Source organism: Nerophis lumbriciformis, unplaced genomic scaffold, assembly GCF_033978685.3.
Source record: "Nerophis lumbriciformis unplaced genomic scaffold, RoL_Nlum_v2.1 HiC_scaffold_45, whole genome shotgun sequence".
Lineage (NCBI taxonomy): Eukaryota > Metazoa > Chordata > Actinopteri > Syngnathiformes > Syngnathidae > Nerophis > Nerophis lumbriciformis.
The window spans coordinates 371,358-394,573 of record NW_027316587.1 but is presented as its reverse complement, the minus strand read 5'-3'; the positions used below and the strand labels follow the sequence as shown (position 1 = coordinate 394,573).

The window sequence follows — 23,216 nt, the reverse complement described above, 5'->3', positions numbered from 1 at the left end:
ACTTTATTATGCCTAATTTTGTTGTGATGCCCCGCTGGATGCATTAAACAATGTAACAAGGTTTTCCAAAATAAATCAACTCAAGTTATGGGGAAAAATGCCAACATGGCACTGCCATATTTATTATTGAAGTCACAAAGTGCATTATTTTTCAGAGTATACTATAAACTGGGCTCAATCTGCCCTGTTCTTAACGTATTCGTCTGAGTAACAAAAATGTGCAAATAAAAACAAGAAAGGCACAAAAATAAAAAAAAACAGCTTCAGTCTACACTTTAAAGTGCATGAACATTAATAAAACTGCTTCAGTCTAGACTAGTAGAAAACACAGCCATTCTTTAAAGTGCATGGGGAAAAGAGGCACAAAACATAAATAAAAGTTTCACTCAGTCCAGACTATTAGTCTATTTGTGCAACAGATGAAGCTCAAAGACTGGGCTAATTCTTTTTGTCCTTGTCATCACGTGTGAGAGGTAGATTTTTCTGAATAAAAACAAGCATCTCAGCATTGTCACAATGTATGCGATTTCTGTTCTTGTCGATGATATGGGCGGCAGCATGAAACAGACGTTCGCTGTCGACACGGATGCAGGGTGCGGTGAGGTACTGGGGTGGGCGGGAGGTGGGGGTGGGGGATTTATAATGTAGCGTCCCAGAAGAGTTAGCCCTGCAAGGGGTTCTGGGTATTTGTTCTGTTGTGTTGTGGTGCAGATGTTCTCCCAAAATGTGTTTGTCATTCTTGGTTGGTGTGGGTTCACAGTGTGGCGCATATTTGTAACAGTGTTAAAGTTGTTTATACGGCCACCCTCGGTGTGACCTGTATGGCTGTTGATCAAGAGTGCTTGCGTTCACTTGTGTGTGTCAAAAGCCTTTTATATTATGTGACTGGGCCGGCACGCAAATGCAGTGCCTTTAAGGATTATTAGCGCTCTGTACTTCTCCCTACATCCGTGTACACAGCGGCGTTTTTAAAAGTCATCCATTTTCATCTTTGGGGTGGTATAGGTCAGTTGGTAGAGTGGCTATTCCAGCAACTTGAGGGTTGCAGGATAGTCACTGCCGTTGTGTCCTTGGGCAAGACACTTTACCCACCTGCTCCCAGTGCCAGCCACACTGCTTTAAATGGAACTTAGATATTGGCTTTCACTATGTAAAGCGCTTTGAGTCACTAGAGAAAAAGCGCTATATAAATATAATTCACTTCACTTCACTCTTTGAAACCGATACCGATCATTTCCGATATTACATTTTAAAGCATTTATCGGCCGATAATATCGGCAGGCCGATATTATCTGACATCCCTAATACATATATATATATATATATGTATATATATGTATATGTATATATGTATATATATATGTGTATATATATGTATATATATATATATGTAAATATATATATGTATATATGTATATATATATATATATATATATATATATATATATATGTGTGTATATATATATGTATATATATGTATGTGTGTATATATATATATGGCAAACACACAAAATATGCACTATTATCCCCCCTTAAAATATTCATATGTATATATATATGTATGTGTGTGTGTGTGTGTGTGTGTGTGTGTGTGTGTATATGTATATGTATATATATATATATATATATATATATATATATAAATTTAAGGGCATAAGACAAAAAAAAATGAAAAAAATAATATAAACTTTTATTGTGGAACGTTTTTTTTTTTTTTAAACTGTCATTATTCAAAAAATAAAAATGAATCAAAATCAATGTTTTGAATTATTGACGTATTAAAGGCTCTAATTACTTCACGTCAAAAATTCTGTTTTGAATATTTTGGGGGAATAATATTGCATATTTTGTGTGTTTGTCATATATATATATATATATATATATATATATATATAAAATGTTTTTTGTTTGTTTTAAAGGCATAAAACAAAAAAACATGAACAAAATAATATAAACTTTTATTGTGCCAATGTTGTTTTGAATTATCGACCTATTTAAGACTCCAATTACTTCACGTCAAATATATTCATATACAACACTTAGGCATTGTTTTGGGGCGGGAAAATTGCATATTTTGTGATTTTGCCATTAAAAAAAACTGTTTTTTGACAACAATAAAACATTTAAAAAATGCACTTTATATCAACAGATAGACCTGAAGTTGGGTAAAAAAAAACTAAAAAAAAAAACTGGGGGGAAGCCTTAAAGCTTAACAACAAACTATGTATTGCATTGTATTGGTTTTGAAAATGAAAACTGTCAAAATGGCCCCAGGATGTTTAGATTTTTCAGTATGCAGTTTGGACACCCCTGGGTGAGAACACCCATGAATGACACCCTTGACTCAGTAACTGTCTTGCACCACTAATTGCCTCCCATTCTGTTGTTGTTTTCAGCGAGAACGCATCCCTGGCTGGGTCAAAATCTCACCAATCAGGAGGTGAACAGTAGCAACACCCTGGTACTGACTTGCGTGGCACACGGGGTCCCTCAGCCCAACATCACATGGTACAAGAACAGCGTGATACTGGAGGAAGGCCCAGGTACAGGACCACGTTGCCAAGGACTGTGATTTCTAAGTCCAAGTCTAAGGCATTATATCTGTACGGTACTTAGACATTGTGGATCATTAAAGTGTGTCTAAGTCTAAGTCTAAGGCATTATATATGAACGGTACTTAGACCTTGTGGATCATTAAAGTGTGTCTAAGTTTAAGTCTAAGGCATTATGTATGTACGGTACTTAGACCTTGTAGATCATTAAAGTTTGTCTAAGTCTGAGGTATTATATCTGTACGGTACTTAGACCTTGTGGAGCATTAAAGTTTATCTAAGTCTAAGTTTAAGGCATTATATCTGTACAGTACTTAGACCTTGTGGATCATTCAAGTTTGTCTTAGTCTAAGTCTAAGGCATTATATCTGTACGGTACTTAGACCTTGTAGATCATTAAAGTTTGTCTAAGTCTATTGCATTATGTATGTACGGTACTTAGACCTTGTAGATCATTAAAGTTTGTCTAAGTCTGAGGTATTATATCTGTACGGTACTTAGACCTTGTGGAGCATTAAAGTTTGTCTAAGTCTAAGTCTTAAGGCATTATGTATGTACGGTACTTAGACCTTGTGGATCATTAAAGTGTGTCTAATTTTAAGTCTAAGGCATTATATCTGTACGGTACTTAGACCTTGTAGATCATTAAAGTTTGTCTAGGTCTAAGTCTAAGGCATTATATGTGTACGGTACTTAGACCTTGTAGATCATTAAAGTTTGTCTAAGCCTAAGGCATTATGTATGTACAGTACTTAGACCTTGTGGATCATTAAAGTGTGTCTAAGTGTAAGTCTAAGGCATTATATCTGTACGGTACTTAGACCTTGTAGATCATTAAAGTTTGTCTAGGTCTAAGTCTAAGGCATTATATCTGTATGGTACGTAGACCTTGTGGATTATTAAAGTTTGTCTAAGTCTAAGGCATTATATCTGTATGGTACATAGACCTTGTGGATCATTAAAGTTTGTCTAGGTCTAAGTCTAAGGCATTATATCTGTATGGTACGTAGACCTTGTGGATCATTAAAGTTTGTCTAAGTCTAAGGCATTATATCTGTACGGTACGTAGACCTTGTAGATCATTAAAGTTCGTTTAAGTCTAAGTCATTATATCTGTACGGTACTTAGACCTTGTGGAGCATTAAAGTTTGTCTAAGTCTAAGGCATTAAATCTGTACGGTACTTAGACCTTGTGGATCATTACAGTTTGTCTAAGTCTAAGTCTAAGGCATTATATCTGTACGGTGCGCTGCCATGGTATTTGGAGATTGAATAGGAACTTGTCTTTTAAATCAACTTGTTGCTAAATTTAAGATTAAACAGTTTTTTTTTCTTTTGACTATAGTGTTTTGTTGTTGTTATATGTATTTATGAAAACGTACGCATAAATACACGCCCACTAGCCGCACTATTTGTTTATGGAGTAGACGCACGACCATATTTCAAAGCCGGACTGTAGTACCTCTCCTTCACTTAATTAGTCCTGTACTCTGTACGCCTCTGTACCGTTCCCAATGCTCCATAGCAAAAATGAGTGAATACCCCCGACTACCACCTGGTCTCAACTCAACCTGACACCTGATTAAAAGGACTTAACACCTTCTTTAGTTGTAATGAATGCCATGTTTCCCACTTGGGACGTGCAGGAATCAACGTGTGGCAGGACGGCGCTCTGATCATTGAAAGGGTGAAGAAAGACGACGAGGGTCTGTACGAGTGCGTGGCCACCAACACCGAGGGCCTCGTCAAAACCAGCGCCTTCGTCACCGTGCTTGGTAAGTCAGCCTCAGTCTGGTTTTCCAACCAGAGGATGTTTTGTCACGTGATCGACAAACTGCCTTGTGCGGATTTCACTCTAAGAAGAACCTGGCGACATGAAGGCCAAGTGAACTATTTCTTGATCTCAGAGCATTACATCATCAAAACTGGACTGTTTGGTTGGTCTTAGAATATGTTTCACTTCTAATCTGACTAGACTTCATCTGTTCATGATCATAGACTTTGATTGTTACATCTAGTCTTAGACTTAGATTGGTCACATCTAGTCTTAGACTTTTCAGATCTAGTCTTAGACTAATATTGGTCACATCTAGCCTTAGACTTAGATTGGTCACATTTAGTTTCAGACTTACATTGGTCACATCTAGTCTTCTAGTCTTAGATGTGACCAATGTAAGTCTGAAACTAAATGTGACCAATCTAAGTCTAAGGCTAGATGTGACCAATCTTAGTCTAAGACTAGATCTGAACAGATCCACAGATCTAATCTTAGACTTAGATTGGTCACATCTAGTCTTAGACTTAGATTGGTCACATCTAGTCTTAGACTTAGATTGGTTACATCTAGTCTTAGAATTAGATTGGTCAGATTTGGTGTTAGACTTAGACTGGTCACATCCAGTATTAGACTTAGATTGGTCAGATCTAGTCTTAGACTTAGATTGGTCACATCTAGACTTAGACTTAGATTGGTCACATCTAGTCTTAGACTTAGATTGGTCAGATCTAGTTTTAGACTTAGATTGGTCACATCTAGTTTTAGATTTCAATTGCTCAGATCTAGTCTTAGACTTAGATTGGTCACATCGGGTCTTAGACCTAGATGGGTCACATGTAGTCTTAGACTTTGATTGGTCACATCTAGTCTTAGCCTAAGATTGGTCACATCTAGTCTTAGACTAAGGTTGGTCACATCTAGTCTTAGAATTATATTGGTCACATCTAGTCTTAGATTTTAAATTGGTCAGATCTAGTCTTAGATTTAGATTGGTCACATCTAGTCTTAGACTTAGATTGGCCACATCTAGTCTTAGACTTAGATTGGTCACATCTAGTCTTTGACTTAGATTGGTCACATCTAGTCTTTGACTTAGATTGGTCACATCTAGTCTTTGACTTAGATTGGTCACATCTAGTCTTTGACTTAGATTGGTCACATCTAGTCTTCGACTTAGATTGGTCACATCTAGTCTTTGACTTAGATTGGTCACATCTAGTCTTCGACTTAGATTGGTCACATCTAGTCTTCGACTTAGATTGGTCACATCTAGTCTTTGACTTAGATTGGTCACATCTAGTGTTAGATTTAGATTGGTCACATCTAGTCTTAGTCTTAGATTGGTCATATCTGGTCTTAGACTTAGATTGGTCACATCTAGTCTTAGACTTAGATTGGTCACATATAGTGTTAGACTAAGATTGGTCACATCTAGTCTTAGACTTAGATTGGTCACATCTAGTCTTAGACTTAGATTGTTCAGATCTAGTCTTAGACTAAGATTGGTCACATCTAGTCTTAGACTTAGATTGGTCCCATTTAGTTTCAGACTTACATTGGTCACATCGAGTCTTAGACTTAGATTGGTCAGATCTAGTCTTAGACTTAGATTGGTCACATCTAGACTTAGACTTAGATTGGTCACATCTAGTCTTAGACTTAGATTGGTCAGATCTAGTTTTAGACTTAGATTGGTCACATCTAGTTTTAGATTTCAATTGCTCAGATCTAGTCTTAGACTTAGATTGGTCACATCGGGTCTTAGACCTAGATGGGTCACATGTAGTCTTAGACTTTGATTGGTCACATCTAGTCTTAGCCTAAGATTGGTCACATCTAGTCTTAGACTAAGGTTGGTCACATCTAGTCTTAGAATTATATTGGTCACATCTAGTCTTAGATTTTAAATTGGTCAGATCTAGTCTTAGATTTAGATTGGTCACATCTAGTCTTAGACTTAGATTGGCCACATCTAGTCTTAGACTTAGATTGGTCACATCTAGTCTTTGACTTAGATTGGTCACATCTAGTCTTTGACTTAGATTGGTCACATCTAGTGTTAGATTTAGATTGGTCACCTCTAATCTTAGATTTATATTGGTCACATCTAGTCTTAGTCTTAGATTGGTCATATCTGGTCTTAGACTTAGATTCGTCACATCTAGTCTTAGACTTAGATTGGTCACATATAGTGTTAGACTAAGATTGGTCACATCTAGTCTTAGACTTAGATTGGTCACATCTAGTCTTAGACTTAGATTGTTCAGATCTAGTCTTAGACTAAGATTGGTCACATCTAGTCTTAGACTTAGATTGGTCCCATTTAGTTTCAGACTTACATTGGTCACATCGAGTCTTAGACTTAGATTGGTCAGATCTAGTTTTAGACTTAGATTGGTCACATCTAGTCTTTGACTTAGATTGGTCACATCTAGTCTTTGACTTAGATTGGTCACATCTAGTGTTAGATTTAGATTGGTCACCTCTAATCTTAGATTTATATTGGTCACATCTAGTCTTAGTCTTAGATTGGTCATATCTGGTCTTAGACTTAGATTGGTCACATCTAGTCTTAGACTTAGATTGGTCACATATAGTGTTAGACTAAGATTGGTCACATCTAGTCTTAGACTTAGATTGGTCACATCTAGTCTTAGACTTAGATTGGTCACATCTAGTCTTAGACTTAGATTGGTCACATCTAGTCTTAGACTTAGATTGTTCAGATCTAGTCTTAGACTAAGATTGGTCACATCTAGTCTTAGACTTAGATTGGTCACATTTAGTTTCAGACTTACATTGGTCACATCGAGTCTTAGACTTAGATTGGTCAGATCTAGTTTTAGACTTAGATTGGTCAGATCTAATCTTAGACTTGGATTGTTCACATCTAGTCTTAGACTTAGATTGGTCACATCTAGTATTAGACTTCGATTGGTCAAATCTAGTCTTAGACTTAGATTGGTCACATCTAGTCTTAGACTTAGATTGGTCACATCTAGTCTTAGACTTAGATTGGTCACATCTAGTCTTAGACTTAGATTGGTCACATCTAGTCTTAGACTTAGATTGGTCACATCTAGTCTTAGACTTAGATTGGTCACATCTAGTGTTAGATTTACATTGGTCACATCTAGTCTTAGACTTAGATTGGTCACATCTAGTCTTACATTTAGATTGGTGTAAAGTCTTATGTTCCGTTTAACAGTTTCTACTACGTTTTTGAGGAAAATAGCATGACAGAGTCACATTGTTCTTATTTCTCTCTCTCCAGGGGAGGAAGGAAAGCCCAATGTGGAGGTCATCATTCTGGTGTGCACCGGTGCTGCCGCCACCTTCCTCTGGCTCATGCTCATCCTCTTCATCCGCAAGCTGAGGAAGGTAAGGCGCTATGCAAATTGCAAATGTGCGTCCAATCATGATACAGATGGGATTTGGGCCTGTGTTTCTGATTTGCACATTTGGAATGTTGAGCTCGTGTTTATGATATGACCTCACCAGAGAAACAAAAAGTTCCCCTGCATTTTGGGGTTGGATACCAAAAGATGCAAACTAACTTCTTCCTCCCACGCTCCCGTCTAGCAACCAGCACACTATAAAATGGGTCCGTCTATCATCATCGACCCTGATGAGTGTCCACTTGACGAGCAGAACGACCTCCTTCAGTATGACAGCAGCAAGTGGGAGTTTCCCCGGGACCGCCTGCGACTAGGTGTGTAATCTGTCAATTTTCTATTTTGAAGCACGTTTGCATTGACCTGATCACAGACTATGTCCTGATCACAGACTATGTGACAGTCCGTTTCAGGTAACCATCCGCGGTTAAGCATGTACAGTCAAAATAAGTTGCGTGATTAATACAATATTTTTTGTGATTAGTCACATGAGTTAAAGGGGACCTATTATGCAAAACCAACTTTTCCTAATTATTTAGTTTTTCTGTATGTATCCCTGTATGTTTCATCAATCAATCAATCAATATTTATTTATATAGGCCTAAATCACAAGTGTCTCAAAGGGCTGCACAAGCCACAACGACATCCGCGGTACAGAGCCCACATATGGGCAAGGAAAAACTCACAACCCCAATGGGACATCGATGTGAATGACTATGAGAAACCTTGGAGAGGACCGCATATGTGGGTGACCCCCCCCTCTAGGAGAGACCGGATGCAATGGATGTTGAGTGGGTCTGACATAATATTGTGAAAGTCCAGTCCATAGTAGATCTAACATAATAGTGAGAGTCCAGTCCATAGTGGGGCCAGCAGGAGACCATCTCAAGCGGAGACGGGTCAGCAGCGCAGTGATGTCCCCAACCGATGCACAGGCGAGCGGTCCACCCCAGGTCCCAACTCTGGACAGCCAGCACTTCATCCATGGCCACCGGACCTGTGTCCCCCCCCCCCCCCTCCACAAGGGAGAGGGGGGAAGAGGAGAAAAGAAAAGAAACGGCAGATCAACTGGTTTAAAAAGGGGGTCTATTTAAAGGCTAGAGTATACAAATGAGTTTTAAGATGGGACTTAAATGCTTCTACGGAGGTAGCATCTCTAACTGTTACCGGAAGGGCATTCCATAGTACTGAAGCCCCAATAGAAAACGCTCTATAGCCCGCAGACTTTTTTGGGTTCTGGGAATCACTAATAAGCCGGAGTTCTTTGAACGCTGATTTCTTCCTGGGACATATGGTACAATACAATCAGCAAGATAGGCTGGAGCTAGACCGTGTAGTATTTTATACGTAAGTAGTATGACATTAAAGTCACATCTTAAGTGCACAGGAAGCCAGTGCAGGTGAGCCAGTATAGGCGTTTGTATGATCAAACTTTCTTGTTCTTGTCAAAAGTCTTGCAGCCGCATTTTGTACCAACTGTATGTTGGTACAAATGTTTTGATTGATTGATTGAAACTATTATTAGTAGATTGCACAGTACAGTACATATTCTGTACAATTGACCACTAAATGGTAGCTCCCGAATAAGTTTTTCAACTTGTTTAAGTCGGGGTCCACGTAAATCAATTCCATCCATCCATCCATCTTCTTCCGCTTATCCGAGGATGGGTCGCGGTGGCATCAGCCTAAACAGGGAAGCCCAGACTTCCCTCTCCCCAGCCACTTCGTCCAGCTCCTCCCGGGGGATCCCGAGGCGTTCCCAGGCCAGCCGGGAGAGATAGTCTTCCCAACGTGTCCTGGGTCTTCCCCGTGGCCTCCTACCGGTCGGATGTGCCCGAAACACCTTCCTAGGGAGGTGTTCAGATGGCATCCTGACCAGATGCCCGAACCACCTCATCTGTCTCCTCTCCATGTGGAGGAGCAGTGGCTTTACTTTGAGCTCCTCCCGGATGACAGAGCTTCTCATCCTATCTCTAAGGGAGAGCCCCGCCACCCGGCGGAGAAAACTTATTTCGGCCGCTTGTACCCGTGATCTTGTCCTTTCGGTCATGACCCAAAGCTCATGACCATAGGTGAGGATGGGAACGTAGATCGATCGGTAAATCGAGAGCTTTGCCTTCCGGCTCAGCTCCTTCTTCACCACAACGGATCGATACAGCGTACGCATTACTGAAGACGCCGCACCGATCCGCCTGTCGATCTCACCATCCACTCTTCCCTCACTCGTGAACAAGACTCCGAGGTACTTGAACTCCTCCACTTGGGGCAAGATCTCCTCCCCAACCCGGAGATGGCACTCCACCCCATGGACTCGGACTTGGAGGTGTTGATTCCCATCCCAGTCGCTTCACACTCTGCTGCGAACCGATCCAGTGAGAGCTGAAGATCTTGGCCAGATGAAGCCATCAGGACCACATCATCTGCAAATAGCAGAGACCTAATCCTGCAGCCACCAAACCAGATACCCTCGACGCCCTGACTGCGCCTAGAAATTCTGTCCATAAAGGTTATGAACAGAATCGGTGACAAAGGGCAGCCTTGGCGGAGTCCAACCCTCACTGGAAACGTAAATCAATTCATGGTACAAATATATACTATCAGCATAATACAGTCATCACACAAGTTAATCATCAGAGTATATAGATTGAATTATTTACATTATCTACAATCCAGAGGGTGGGATGTGGAGGGGGTTGGGGGTTTGGTTTGGTTGATATCAACACTTCAGTCATCAACAATTGCATCATCAGAGAAATGGACATTGAAACAGGTCTGACTTGGCAGGATATGTACAGCGAGCAGTGAACATAGTGAGTTCAGAAAGCATAAGGACAAGTATATACATTTGATTATTTACATTTGATTATTTACAATCCGGGGAGGTGGGATGTGGTGGGGGGAGAGGGTTAGTCAAGGGTTGAAGTTGCCTGGAGGTGTTCTTTTAGTTCGGTTTAGAAGGAGGATAGAGATGCACTTTCTTTTACACCTGTTGGGAGTAAGTCATGCCATTGAGGCATGGTGAAGATATTTATAAAACAATCTTGCCTTCCTTCATACTTCCTCTAAAAAAAAGCAGATTGGAATTTGCCCAGTTTGTGACGTTTCCCCCCCCCCCCAAGTGTGACGTCAGCGGATATCTACATATATGGTAAAGATTTACCTTCTGTATCTCTATCCTCTTGTTGCGGGGCAGACTTGCTCGTACATGTACATGCATCCTCCGCCGTTGCCATTTCCAATACAAAGTAGCGTATTATTCTAGCTCAGGGGTCACCAACCTTTTTGAAACCAACAGCTACTTCTTGGGTACTGATTAATGCGAAGGGCTACCAATTTGATACACACTTAAATAAATTGCCAGAAATAGCCAATTTGCTCAATTTACCTTTTCTATGTTATTATTAATAATTAATGATTTTTATCTTTGTGGAAACACTGATCATCTTAATTATTTCTCACAATAAATATACATAGAAACAAATAAATATCAATATGCAACTTTTTTATTTTATATTTTCTCTAAGTGCACATTTTTCAAATTGAACATTTTCAAATGATGACTTCTAAGACAGTCTTGTGAAATCACAATATCCCATTTTAACTAGCTAGCCACTAACATTTTGATAAAAGAGGACAAAACACGTAAAAAATGAAAATGTAATTTTGAAACATAGTTTATCTTCAATTTTGACTCTTTAAAATTCAAAATTCAACCAAAAAAAAGAAGAGAAAAACTAGCAAATTCGAATCTTTTTGAAAAAATTAAAAAAAGAATTTATGGAACATTATTAGTCATTTTTCCTGATTAAGATTAATTTTAGAATGTTGATGACATGTTTTAAATAGGTTTAAAATCCAATCTGCACTTTGTTAGAATATATAACAAATTGGACCAAGCTATATTTCCAACAAAGACAAATCTTTATTTCTTCTAGATTTTCCAGAACAAAAATTTTAAAAGAAATTCAAAAGACTTTGAAATAAGATTTAAATTTGATTCTACAGATTTTCTAGATTTGCCAGAATATTCTTTTTTAATTTTAACCATAATTAGTTTGAAGAAATATTTCACAAATATTCTTCGTCGAAAAAACAGAAGCTAAAATGAAGAATTCAATTAAAATGTATTTATTATTCTTTACAAAAAAAAAAAAAATTACTTGAACATTGATTTAAATTGTCAGGAAAGAAGAGGAAGGAATTTAAAAGGTAAAAAAGTATATGTGTTTAAAAATCCTAAAATCATTTTTAAGGTTGTATTTTTTCTCTAAAATTGTCTTTCTGGAAGTTGTAAGAAAAAAATGAATGAATTTAGTTAAACAAGTGAAGACCAAGTCTTTCAAATATTTTCTTGGATTTTCAAATTCTATTTGAGTTTTGTCTCTCTTAGAATTAAAAATGCTTGCTAGTAAATACATAACATTTTAAAAATAGAGGCAGCTCACTGGTACGTGCTGCTATTTGAGCTATTTTTAGAACTGGCCAGCGGGCGACTCATCTGGTCCTTACGGGCGATCTGTCAGTAGACTCCATATGGAAGCGCTAAAAACTACTACAAAGATGTCGGGGAGAAGAGGCAGTTGAAGTGGAGGCACGTAAATAGGACCGCCCACAAAAGCGGCTTGAAGATGATGTGTAAAACATCAACATTTTGACCAAGGAACCACCATTACATGTTATGTAGACCAGGGGTCCCCAACAGTTTTTGCACCAGGGACCGGTTTAATGTAGGCCAGTGGTTCTTAACCTGGGTTCGATCGAACCCTAGGGGTTCGGTGAGTCGGCCTCAATTTAAAATGATTTCCATCCAATATGACCCCGGAAGGGACAAGCGGTAGAAAATGGACGGATGGATGTGCCATTAGTGCACCTCTCGCACTTGAGCAACCATTTGATTATATCCTTTCAAGGGACTTTTTACAGAAATGACCCTTGATATACTTTTGGCCTAGTCATGGAATATTATTTTGTATTAATTTGATGGGTAGTTTGCTGTAAAGTGAAGTATTTTTATTTAGACAATATCATAATATACTGTACTATTTGTTCTAATAATCTATACTATTCAAGTTTAAAAAGGTATGCAATTTCAAGCAGTACATATATATTTTTCTGTCAAAATGAAAAAAAAGTGAGAAAATATGAAGTACTTTATTGACACATATCATTTGCGGATAAAATGATGAGGCGGGCCAGATGTGGCCCCCGGGCCTGGACTTTCACACCTGTGCTGCAGTGTTTCAATGAAGTTTAGCACTCGGCTTCTGTAACTTGTTTCCTCTCCAGCGGCAGCAGCTTTCATGCAGCCCCAGGCACAATTCTCTTGCTACTCACTTGTGTTGCCAGCCATCCATTTTCTACCGCTTGTCCCTTTTGGGGTGGCGGGGGGTGCTGGAGCCTATCTCAGCTGCATTCGGCTATTTCGACATCATTGGCTGTGCGTTGACTCATTTCCAGTCAATGGTTACTCTAAACCAGGCCTGCGCAATTATTTGACTCGGGGGGGCTAGAATTAGATAAAAAAAGTGTGTCTGGGGGCCGGTATATCTTTTTTTAGGAACACTAATACAAAACCTCACAATAATGATTGAAAGCTAGAAAAAATTATGACAGATCGCCTTAAAAAACGGAATGGAATTAGACTTTTTTTTTACTGAATGAGACACCCAGAATGTACATGAATATTAAAGAATGTGGGATTTACAATATTAACTATGAATGATAAAACACTGAATATTGACAACATATTTTACAATCAACCGAAACGCAACCAAAATGCGACAAACGTAGTGAAAAAAACCCCCACCGACAATCTGAGATACCTCATAGTGACCATAGTAACTAATTCGATGACCATAGTAACTAGTATATCATGCACATTCCAAGCATTGAAAGACTTAGTATAGTTCAGTGGTTTTTAACCTGGGTTCGGTGAGTCGGGCTCAGGGGTTCGGCGGAGGTCAAGACACACCCGACTCATCGTGTAAATAAAAACTTTTCCCTATCAGCGTATTACGGATACGGCAAAAGCTGACTGATTTGCAGGTGTGTCATTTGTTGTGAGTTTATGCACTGTGTTGGTTTTGTTCTTTGAACAAGGTGATGTTCATGCACGGTTTATTTTGTGCACCAGTATAAAAAAAACATGTTAACACTTTTGTATGGGGAACATATTCACCATTAATTAGTTGCTTATTAACATGCAAATTAGTAACATATTGGCTCTTAACTAGTCATTATTAAGTACTTATTAATGCCTTATTCTGCATGGCCTTATTATAACCCCAAACCTCTAACCCTAACCAAATATCTCTAAATTAAGTCTTTGTTACTTAGAATATGTTCCCCATCCTAAAGTGTTACCAAAAACATATAGGATTGAATTCAAAGTCTCCCTACTAACCCACCAGTGCCTCCGTGGAAATGCCCCCCTCTACCTCAAAGAACTACTCACCCCCAAATCCTCCACACCTCCGCTCCGGACAGGCTAACCTCCTCCAACCTCCGAGGACATAGCTACGAACGCCGCTCCCAGTCTGTGGAACGCTCTCCCTGACCACCTGAGGGCACCGCAGACTGTGGATGCTTTTAAAAAAGGCTTAAAAACCATTCTTTTTAAAAAAGTCTTTTTTTTTTTTTTTTTTAGATATATGCATACTAGTTTTAGCTATTTGGCTGTTCTAGTTTTTATCTTTTTATTTTTTTATTTTTTTTATTACACTGTAGCACTTTGAGGTTGTTTACTCAATGTAAAGTGCTTTTTACAAATAAAATCTATTATTAGTATTATTATTATACAACTTTGTCTTGAATTTGAAAAAAAACATTTTATTTTTCACTAAAAAAGGGTTCGGGGAATGCGCATATGAAACTGGTGGGGTTGGGTACCTCCAACAAGGTTAAGAACCACTGCTCTAGTTGAAGACGTACGGTCATTAGAAAATATGACTGCACATCATAATGGCAGCTACACTTTCCATCTTAACATCTAAAACAATTATTTGGGAATGTCCGGCGGGCCAGATTGAAAAGCTCAACGGGCCACATGTGGCCCCCGGGCCTTCATTTGCCCAGGTCTGCTCTAAACAGATACATTAACAAACTTAGTATAAATAAATAAAAGCAGGATACTGCAGTAATTAGACTCGACTAATTCTGACACATCTTCTTCTTTCTTTTTCCAGGCAAAACTCTTGGCCACGGTGCTTTTGGGAAAGTGGTGGAGGCTTCTGCCTTTGGGATTGACAAACTCTCCACCTGCAAGACTGTCGCCGTCAAGATGCTGAAAGGTTGGGAATGTTTTTCACTACTGTATATTTCTTGACTATAAGGCGCACTTAAAATCCTTTTATTTTCTCAAAACTCGACAGTGCGCCTTACAACGTTCCCTCTAGGGTGCGCGCCTGTGCAATTGCGCACTGCTCAAGCGTCCTCTGCGCACGGCAAATCTATGCCACGCACAAAATCAAATAAAAAAATAAGCGCATAACAATTTTCCACACACGGACACGACAGAGAAAACAGTTTTCGTCATCATTGTTCAAATATTGTAACGTTTGTCGAGACGCTTTGAGGACATGAATTCCATCCATCACTTTACTGAGCAAAACCCTTTATTGTCGGTCATAAACACATCACCAAAACATTAGTAAAAAAATTACATCTTGCAAAACTGGTCATTTTTTGCAGTACAAACCAGACCAAAAGCAACTTTGTTATATCAACAGCAGCCGCTCGCTCTTTCTCACTTGCGCCAACACTTGCACATATGGCACTTAGCCAGTGATGCGTTTACAGCCACACAAAAAGTCGGACAACTCCAACACCACACATAAAGTGTAATACCAGGTCGTTACACTATGATTTACCAATCAAATGTGTGCTTATTCTAGTGTCATTTATTAGGAATCTTAATTTATAAATATTAATCATGAAATGCTGTTAGTATATGAAATAAATACTAATAAAAATATATTTTTTACAAACAGGGGCTTCACGGTGGCAGAGGGGTTAGTGCATCTGCCTCACAATACGAAGGTCCCGAGTAGTCTTGGGTTCAATCCCGGGCTCGGGATCTTTCTGTGTGGAGTTTGCATGTCCTCCCCGTGACTGCGTGGGTTCCCTCCGGGTACTCCGGCTTCCTCCCACCTCCAAAGACATGCACCTGGGGATAGGTTGATTGGCAACACTAAATTGGCCCTAGTGTGTGGATGTGAGTGTGAATGTTGTCTGTCTGTCTGTGTTGGCCCTGCGATGAGGTGGCGACTTGTCTAGGGTGTACCCCGCCTTCCGCCCGATTGTAGCTGAGATAGGCTCCAGCGCCCCCCGCGACCCCGAAGGGAATAAGCGGTAGAAAATGGATGGATGGATGGAAACAGGAAGTTGCAGGAATGTACACATGATCCCCTGCTTACATCTCATTGTGCAACATGTGAATGTTTTAATGGGAACTAAATGCAATGTCTGAAAGGGGTACAAATGATTTCCAAAGCAGGACCTCCACCCAGACAAACAATACAAGTACACAGTTCATGAAAAACAATATTTTTATTGTCATTGTAAGTGGGCCTAAACACTTACATAAGAAAATAACCACATGGAAATGACTGCTGTCATTTGATTATAATAATAAGAGAACGTTGTCTGTCTATCTGTGTTGGCCTTGCGATGAGGTGGGGACTTGTCCAGGGTGTACCCCGCCTTCCACCCGAATGCAGCTGAGATAGGCTCCAGCACTCCCTGTGACCCCGAAAGGGACAAGCGGTAGCAAATGGATGGATGGATGGAGATTGATCTTGTTATTTAGACATGTTTGGGCCAGGTGTGCTGCTGGTGTAGCCACAGTGTGCACGTCTGATGTTGCTCACATGGGCTCCACTCAATGCTCAAGGAGTTTTTGCGTTTGCTCACACACATGAAAAGTTACAGGGAACATTGGCGCCTTATAACCCGGTGCGCCCAAAGTACGGAATCATTTTGGTTGTGCTTATCGACCTCGAAACTATTTTAACTATAGTATGATCATATACTGTAATATTTGTTGCAATAATGGATACTATTAAAGTTTAAAAGGCGTCCCCACAATTCCCCCCTCGGTCTTCCCTTTTTTCCTCTTTCCATCCCCTCCTGCTCCGGCCCGGCTGCACCAAATGATAATATCAATACATTTAATAAAGTCAAATACAAATAAGGCAACAAGAGAAGTATCCCACACTTCTCTTTTGTAAAGTAAACTTGTATAGTCGATATGGGCATCTACTTCAACTATATGATTTGCCTGAGAAGCTGGACAGGACAAAAAAAAAAGTTTAAAAGGCATGCTATTTCAAGCAGTACATATATTTCTTCCGTCAAAATGAAAAAAAATCAATTACATATCGGACGGTATTTTCCGGACTATAAGGCGCACTTAAAATCCTTTTATTTTCTCAAAACTCGACATTAAGCCTTAAAACCCGGTGTTCCTAAAGTACAGAATCATTTTGGTTGTGCTTACCGACCTCGAAACTATTTTAACTATAGTATGATAATATACTGTAATAATTGTTGCAATAATGGGTACTATTAAAGTTTAAAAGGCCACAATTCCCCCCTCGGTCTTCCTTTTTTTTCTCTTTTTATATCCCCTCCCTTCATTTTCTTCCGTCAAAATGAAAAAAATCAATTACATTTAGGAGAAAATATTAAGTACCGTATTTTCCGGACTATAAGGCGCACTTAAAATCCTTTTATTTTCTCAAAACTCGACATTAAGCCTTAAAACCCGGTGTTCCTAAAGTACAGAATCATTTTGATTGTGCTTACCGACCTCGAAACTATTTTAACTATAGTATGATAATATACTGTAATAATTGTTGCAATAATGGGTACTATTAAAGTTTAAAAGGCGTCCCCACAATTCCCCCCTCGGTCTTCCTTTTTTGTCTCTTTTTATATCCCCTCCCTTCATTTTCTTGCGTCAAAATGAAAACAATCAATTACATTTAGGAGAAAATATTAAGTACCGTATTTTCCGGACTATAAGGCGCACTTAAAATCCTTTTATTTTCCCAAAACTCGACATTAAGCCTTAAAACCCGGTGTTCCTAAAGTACAGAATCATTTTGGTTGTGCTTACCGACCTCAAAACTATTTTAACTATAGTATGATAATATACTGTAGTAATTGTTGCAATAATGGGTACTATTAAAGTTTAAAAGGCGTCCCCACAATTCCCCCCTCGGTCTTCCTTTTTTTCTCTTTTTATATCCCCTCCCTTCATTTTCTTGCGTCAAAATGAAAAAAATCAATTACATTTAGGAGAAAATATTAAGTACCGTATTTTCCGGACTATAAGGCGCACTTAAAACCTTTTTTTCCCCCTCAAAACTCGACAGTGCGCCTTTTAATTTTCCTGAGGGAACTCTCCTGAAGGAATCAATAAAGTACTATCTATCTATCTACCCGGTGCACCTAAAGTACGGAATAATTTTGGTTGTGCTTACCAACCTGGAAACTATTTTATTTGGTACATGGTGTAATGATAAGTGTGACCAGTAGATGGCAGTCACACATAAGAGATACGTGTAGACTGCAATATGACTCACGTAAACAACACCGACAGTTTACATGTTCCACTGAAAATATAGAACATTACACACGGCGCTGGAAAATCTATCAAAATGTTTTATTACGACTTTGTGAGCTATGAAGCCACATCGCTTGATGGATTGTACTGTGCTTCAACATAGGAGTATTATTATGGTGTGTGTATAAGGTAAGACATATTATCTGGCGTTTTGTTTTGAAATATTATGCAAAAGCAACTTTTCTTACCTTCTGGTACCTGCTGATGTGTATTTGGGATCTGCATAAGTCATGAAAATTTGCGCACGTCCGCCTTTGTAGTCCATGCCGACGCCGTAGTGGATAATCTTCTTGTTCTGGGACATTCATCCTCCGCTGTTGCCTTTTCTAATATAAAGTAGTGTAACGTTCTTACTTACCGTATTTTTCAGACTACAAGTCGCAGTTTTTTTCATAGTTTGGCGGGGGTGCGACTTATACTCAGGAGCGACTTATGTGTGAAATTATTAACACATTACCGTAGAATATCAAATAATATTATTGATCTCATTCACGTAAGAGACTAGACGTATAAGATTTCATGGGATTTAGCGATTAGGAGTGACAGATTGTATAGCATGTTCTATATGTTATAGTTATTTGAATGACTCTTACCATAATATGTTACGTTAACATACCAGTTGGTTATTTATGCCTCATATAACGTACACTTATTCAGCCTGTTGTTCACTATTTTTTATTTATTTTAAATTGCCTTTCAAATGTCTATTCTTGGTGTTGGCTTTTAGCAAATACATTTCTTCACTCCAGTGCGACTTATATATGTTTTTTTCCTTCTTTATTATGCATTATCGGCAGGTGCGCCTTATACTCCGGTGCGACTTATACTCCGAAAAATGCTGTACATCTGTCAGTAAACTCGCCATGAAAGTGCTAAAACATACCGGTATGGTGAGTTTACATTATTCACCCAAGGAACTTTAGTTACTAGAGAGCTCTGGTCGAGCGGTTTTTCACGGGACACATTTCGGGTGTTGTTGTTTCTGGATGAGGAGATGCTGTTCCGTTATTAATTGAAGTAAAGTCTGAATGTCATTAAAACAGTTAGCGCCATCTTTTGACACTTCGTCCACTTCCGTCCTTGCACGCTACACCGCTACAACAAAGATGAAGACGCTGTCGAAGTGGAGGCACGTAAATAAGGCCGCCCACAAAACGGCGCATCCTGAAGATGATGTGTAGAACATCATCTATGCAACATTTTGAGCAAAGAACCACCATTACATGTTATGTAGACCACAAGGAAGTCTTTTACATTTAGAAAAAATAATAATAATATGACCCTTTTAATGCGCCTTATAATCCGGTGAGCCCTATGGTCCGGAAAATACAATAATTTTATCAATATAACACCGCCGTGGCGAGAAAAAAGCCATTCTTGTTCACATGACACCTCCTCAGGTTACGCCGAGGGGGACGTGAGATAAACTGTCTTGCATTAACGTCACATCGTCGTCGACTCGCACGAGCAGCAGATGATAAAAATCCGCCCGTCAATTTCAAAGCCCGAGATGTATTCCATGATTTACAACACCACATGCGCCTGCAACTGATGTTTGCAGGGAGTATCGCTTCAAAGCCAAAGTGTGTTCTTCACAGAGTGCGGTTAGACCTCCATCTTTGCTATTGATGGAGAGATTTCGAGTACATGCTCATATTTCCGACCAGGCTGTCCAAGATACGGGCTGGGATGAAGGCTTGGTAAGTGCAGCTAGTATAATACACTCCTATGGGAACACATCTTCTGTGTTAAGCCCTCTTCATCTTTATTAGTGAATGATGTTTTGTTTTTTTAGTAGATACAGCCATGTGATTTTCCCGTCGATAGTCGGAAATTCATCTTTTTTTATAAAAATATAAAAATATATTTTCCATTTTTTTTCCGTTTCTGACATAACATGGACAAAGATAAGACCTTCTGGAGGAAAGTCCTGTGGTCAGATGGAACAAAAACTGAGTTGTTTGGCCACAATACCCAGCAATATGTTTGGAGGAGAAAAGGTGAGGCCTTGAATCCCAGGAACATCATGCCTACCGTCAAGCATGGTGGTGGTAGTATTACGCTCTCGGCCTGTTTTGCTGCCAATGGAACTGGTGCTTTACAGAGAGTAAATGGGACAATGAAAAAGGAGGATTACCTCCAAATTCTTCTGGACAAGCTAAAATCATCAGCCCAGAGGTTGTGTCTTGGGCACAGTTGGGTGTTCCAACAGGACAATGACCCCAAACACACGTCAAAAGTGGTAAAGAAATGGCTAAATCGGGCGAGAATGAAGGTTTTAGAATGGACTTCCCAAAGTCCTGACTTAAACGTGTGGACAATGCTGTCCATGTCAGAAAAAACAACACATTTAGCTGAACTGGGGTATGTATTTATTTTTGTTGATCATTTTTCAATTCTTTAAACACAAAAACATCTTTAAATGGACCTTTTTTTGGCAAATTTTTACATGTTCAATTGCTGAAAAAAACAGGTTAAAAATGGTGTCGGTAACACGGCAGTAAAACGGATGATCCAACAAAACAGAAGTCATCGTCGTGGACGCACGAGCTGCGGGAGCTAGCTCTCCACTCAGCTTAATAGACTGTATTGTGACGTTTTGGTGAATTTACAAAACTGAAACAGTGCAAAAAGAATGCCATTGTAAGTTTTCCATTTATACCCCCATTATTTACTTTTTACTTTTTAATTTTGATCTCAGTTCTCTACACTGCTGCTGGAATTTTAATTTTCCTGAGGGAACTTTCCTGAAGGAATCAATAAAGTACTATCTATCTATCTATCTATCTATCTATCTATCTATCTATCCATCTATTTATCTAATAATACTAACACAGACACTTGTAAACATGTTAGCATATTAGCTAACGATAACAACGCTAGCTTTATTACATTACGATAGCACGTACAAATATGCATGAAAACACTCCTACGGACATCACACATGGGGCGGTTAAGTAAGTAAGAATTGTTTTAGTTGTATTGTAAAACTTACAAACGTTGCTCGGAGCGAAGGACGGAGTTGAATCATTTTGAAACACAAACAACGTGACTGCAAGACATTTGTTATTTCATGCTATAAATCACAAATGGCTATCCAGATAAAAGCCAGTAAGCTGATAGAATAAACGTTGTTTGTACTCTTTATTATTTTTGCATTTGGAGCAGTTAGAAGTAAAGAGGGAGTCGAAGAGACAGAAATTGGCCCCCCCTTGTCCTCCCACCTGGCTGGACCTGCGGCCCCCAGACCCCCAGGCTTATGTTGAGTCTTTTTCATGAAGTTCAAATCACGTGCCTGTAGATAAGCAAAATGCGGAGATGTGCAGATGACGCCGGTTCTAAAACATTTTGGCCTGTTGGTGAGATATATTGTGAATCGGTCATGAAGCACGCTCTCTAGACTTGTTAGTTGTAGGTCAACTTTAATGGAAAACAGCGGGAGTCTTCAAGTCGACTCCCCGGCTGCTTTATCCTTAAACTCGTAAATATCTGGCAACATAAAAACTTGTAGAATCCTCGCTCTGTCCGTGATCGCTGTAAATCACGCTTATCCATCTTTTCGCATTAGCTTTTAACGAAGGCAGAAAATTAAATTCCAAAGTTATCAGTAAACGAAAGCGTCTATGTTTTGCTTTTTTTTTTTATTGCATTCTAAATCGTAAATAAATATCTACACTGCAAAAACTGAAATCTAAGTAAGATTAAATATCTCAAATAAGGCTGATATTTGCTTATTGTCCGTCTAGGATCATTCTTCTCACTAAGCAAATTTTATGTTAGTGTTTTACTTGTTTTAAGTGTTTTGGTCCTAAATGATCTCAGTAAGATATTACAGCTTGTTGCTGAGATTTGATGACCTATATTGAGTAAAACATGCTTGAAACTAGAATATCAAGTGTTGCAAAGCTGTGTCATCAACACTCACAAGTATAAAAAAGTAATCATTTCTTATTTCAAACATGAAAAAACAATCCTGATGCCGAGTGCATATCATTATGTCAAGATAATGGCACTAGCATTTACTTCATTTAAGAATATTTTTCAACATATTGAGCAAAAAGGTCTCTTTTTTTTCTACCAAGAAAAGTGCACTTGTTATTAGTGAGAATATACTTATTTTAAGGTATTTTTAGGTTCATTGAGGTTAGCTAATTTTACTTGTTTTGGAAAGTCTTGACAAGCCAAATTTTCTTGTTCTATTGGCAGATAATTTTGCTTAGTTCAAATAAAATACCCCTCATTTTTGTATATTTTTTTCTTGTTTTTGAACGCTGACTTTTTGCAGTGTAACAATTGAGTCATCCTCTATTGCGACCATGAAACCCTCTAAAAAAAACATCCAGAAACCGCCACCAATACTCCATTTACACCTCATGACCTGAAAATTAACCAAATATGAGGGATATTGTTATTCAAGCGCTAACGTCCTATTTTCCCCGGGCATGTCCTCTTTTGCGGGGCTGTCCGGGCGGAGTTTCTTAAATGTCCGGCATTTTGAGTTAGGGTTGCGTATATTTTCAATGTACGTTCAGGGTTAAGAAGGGGTTAAAAACAAAATAAATTGTGTGCGCAGCAGCATTGGTGAGGGAGGGGCAGAGACAGAGAGAGAGAGAGAGAGTTATGATAAACGCGCATGCGTCGCCAGGCTCTGCTTTTTATCCATAGATTTATCAGATTTAATTTTTTATTATCTATAGCAGGCGTGTCAAAAGTGTGCCCCGGAGGCCATTTGTGGCTAATGTTTTAAAGGCCCACGGCACATTCTAAAAATACTATAAAAATAAACAAAAACATAACAAAAGTGAAATAAAAAAGCTTAAAGGTGAAATGTGATTTAGAAAAAGTTGCAATGTTGACTAATAAAA

General features: G+C 38.9%; 1 protein-coding gene across 1 annotated transcript in view; it reads left to right on the top strand.

Moving 5' to 3' along the window:
- Positions 1-546: 546 nt before the first annotated feature.
- The window catches only part of LOC133579764 (vascular endothelial growth factor receptor kdr-like), a 101,477-nt gene continuing 78,807 nt past the window's right edge, over positions 547-23,216 (top strand). The window contains exons 1-6 of the mRNA XM_061934116.1: positions 547-598; positions 2,397-2,543; positions 4,199-4,327; positions 7,604-7,710; positions 7,912-8,041; positions 14,909-15,013. Of these exons, the coding sequence (XP_061790100.1) occupies positions 547-598; positions 2,397-2,543; positions 4,199-4,327; positions 7,604-7,710; positions 7,912-8,041; positions 14,909-15,013 (670 nt within the window). The remainder of the gene's footprint in view (positions 599-2,396; positions 2,544-4,198; positions 4,328-7,603; positions 7,711-7,911; positions 8,042-14,908; positions 15,014-23,216) is intronic.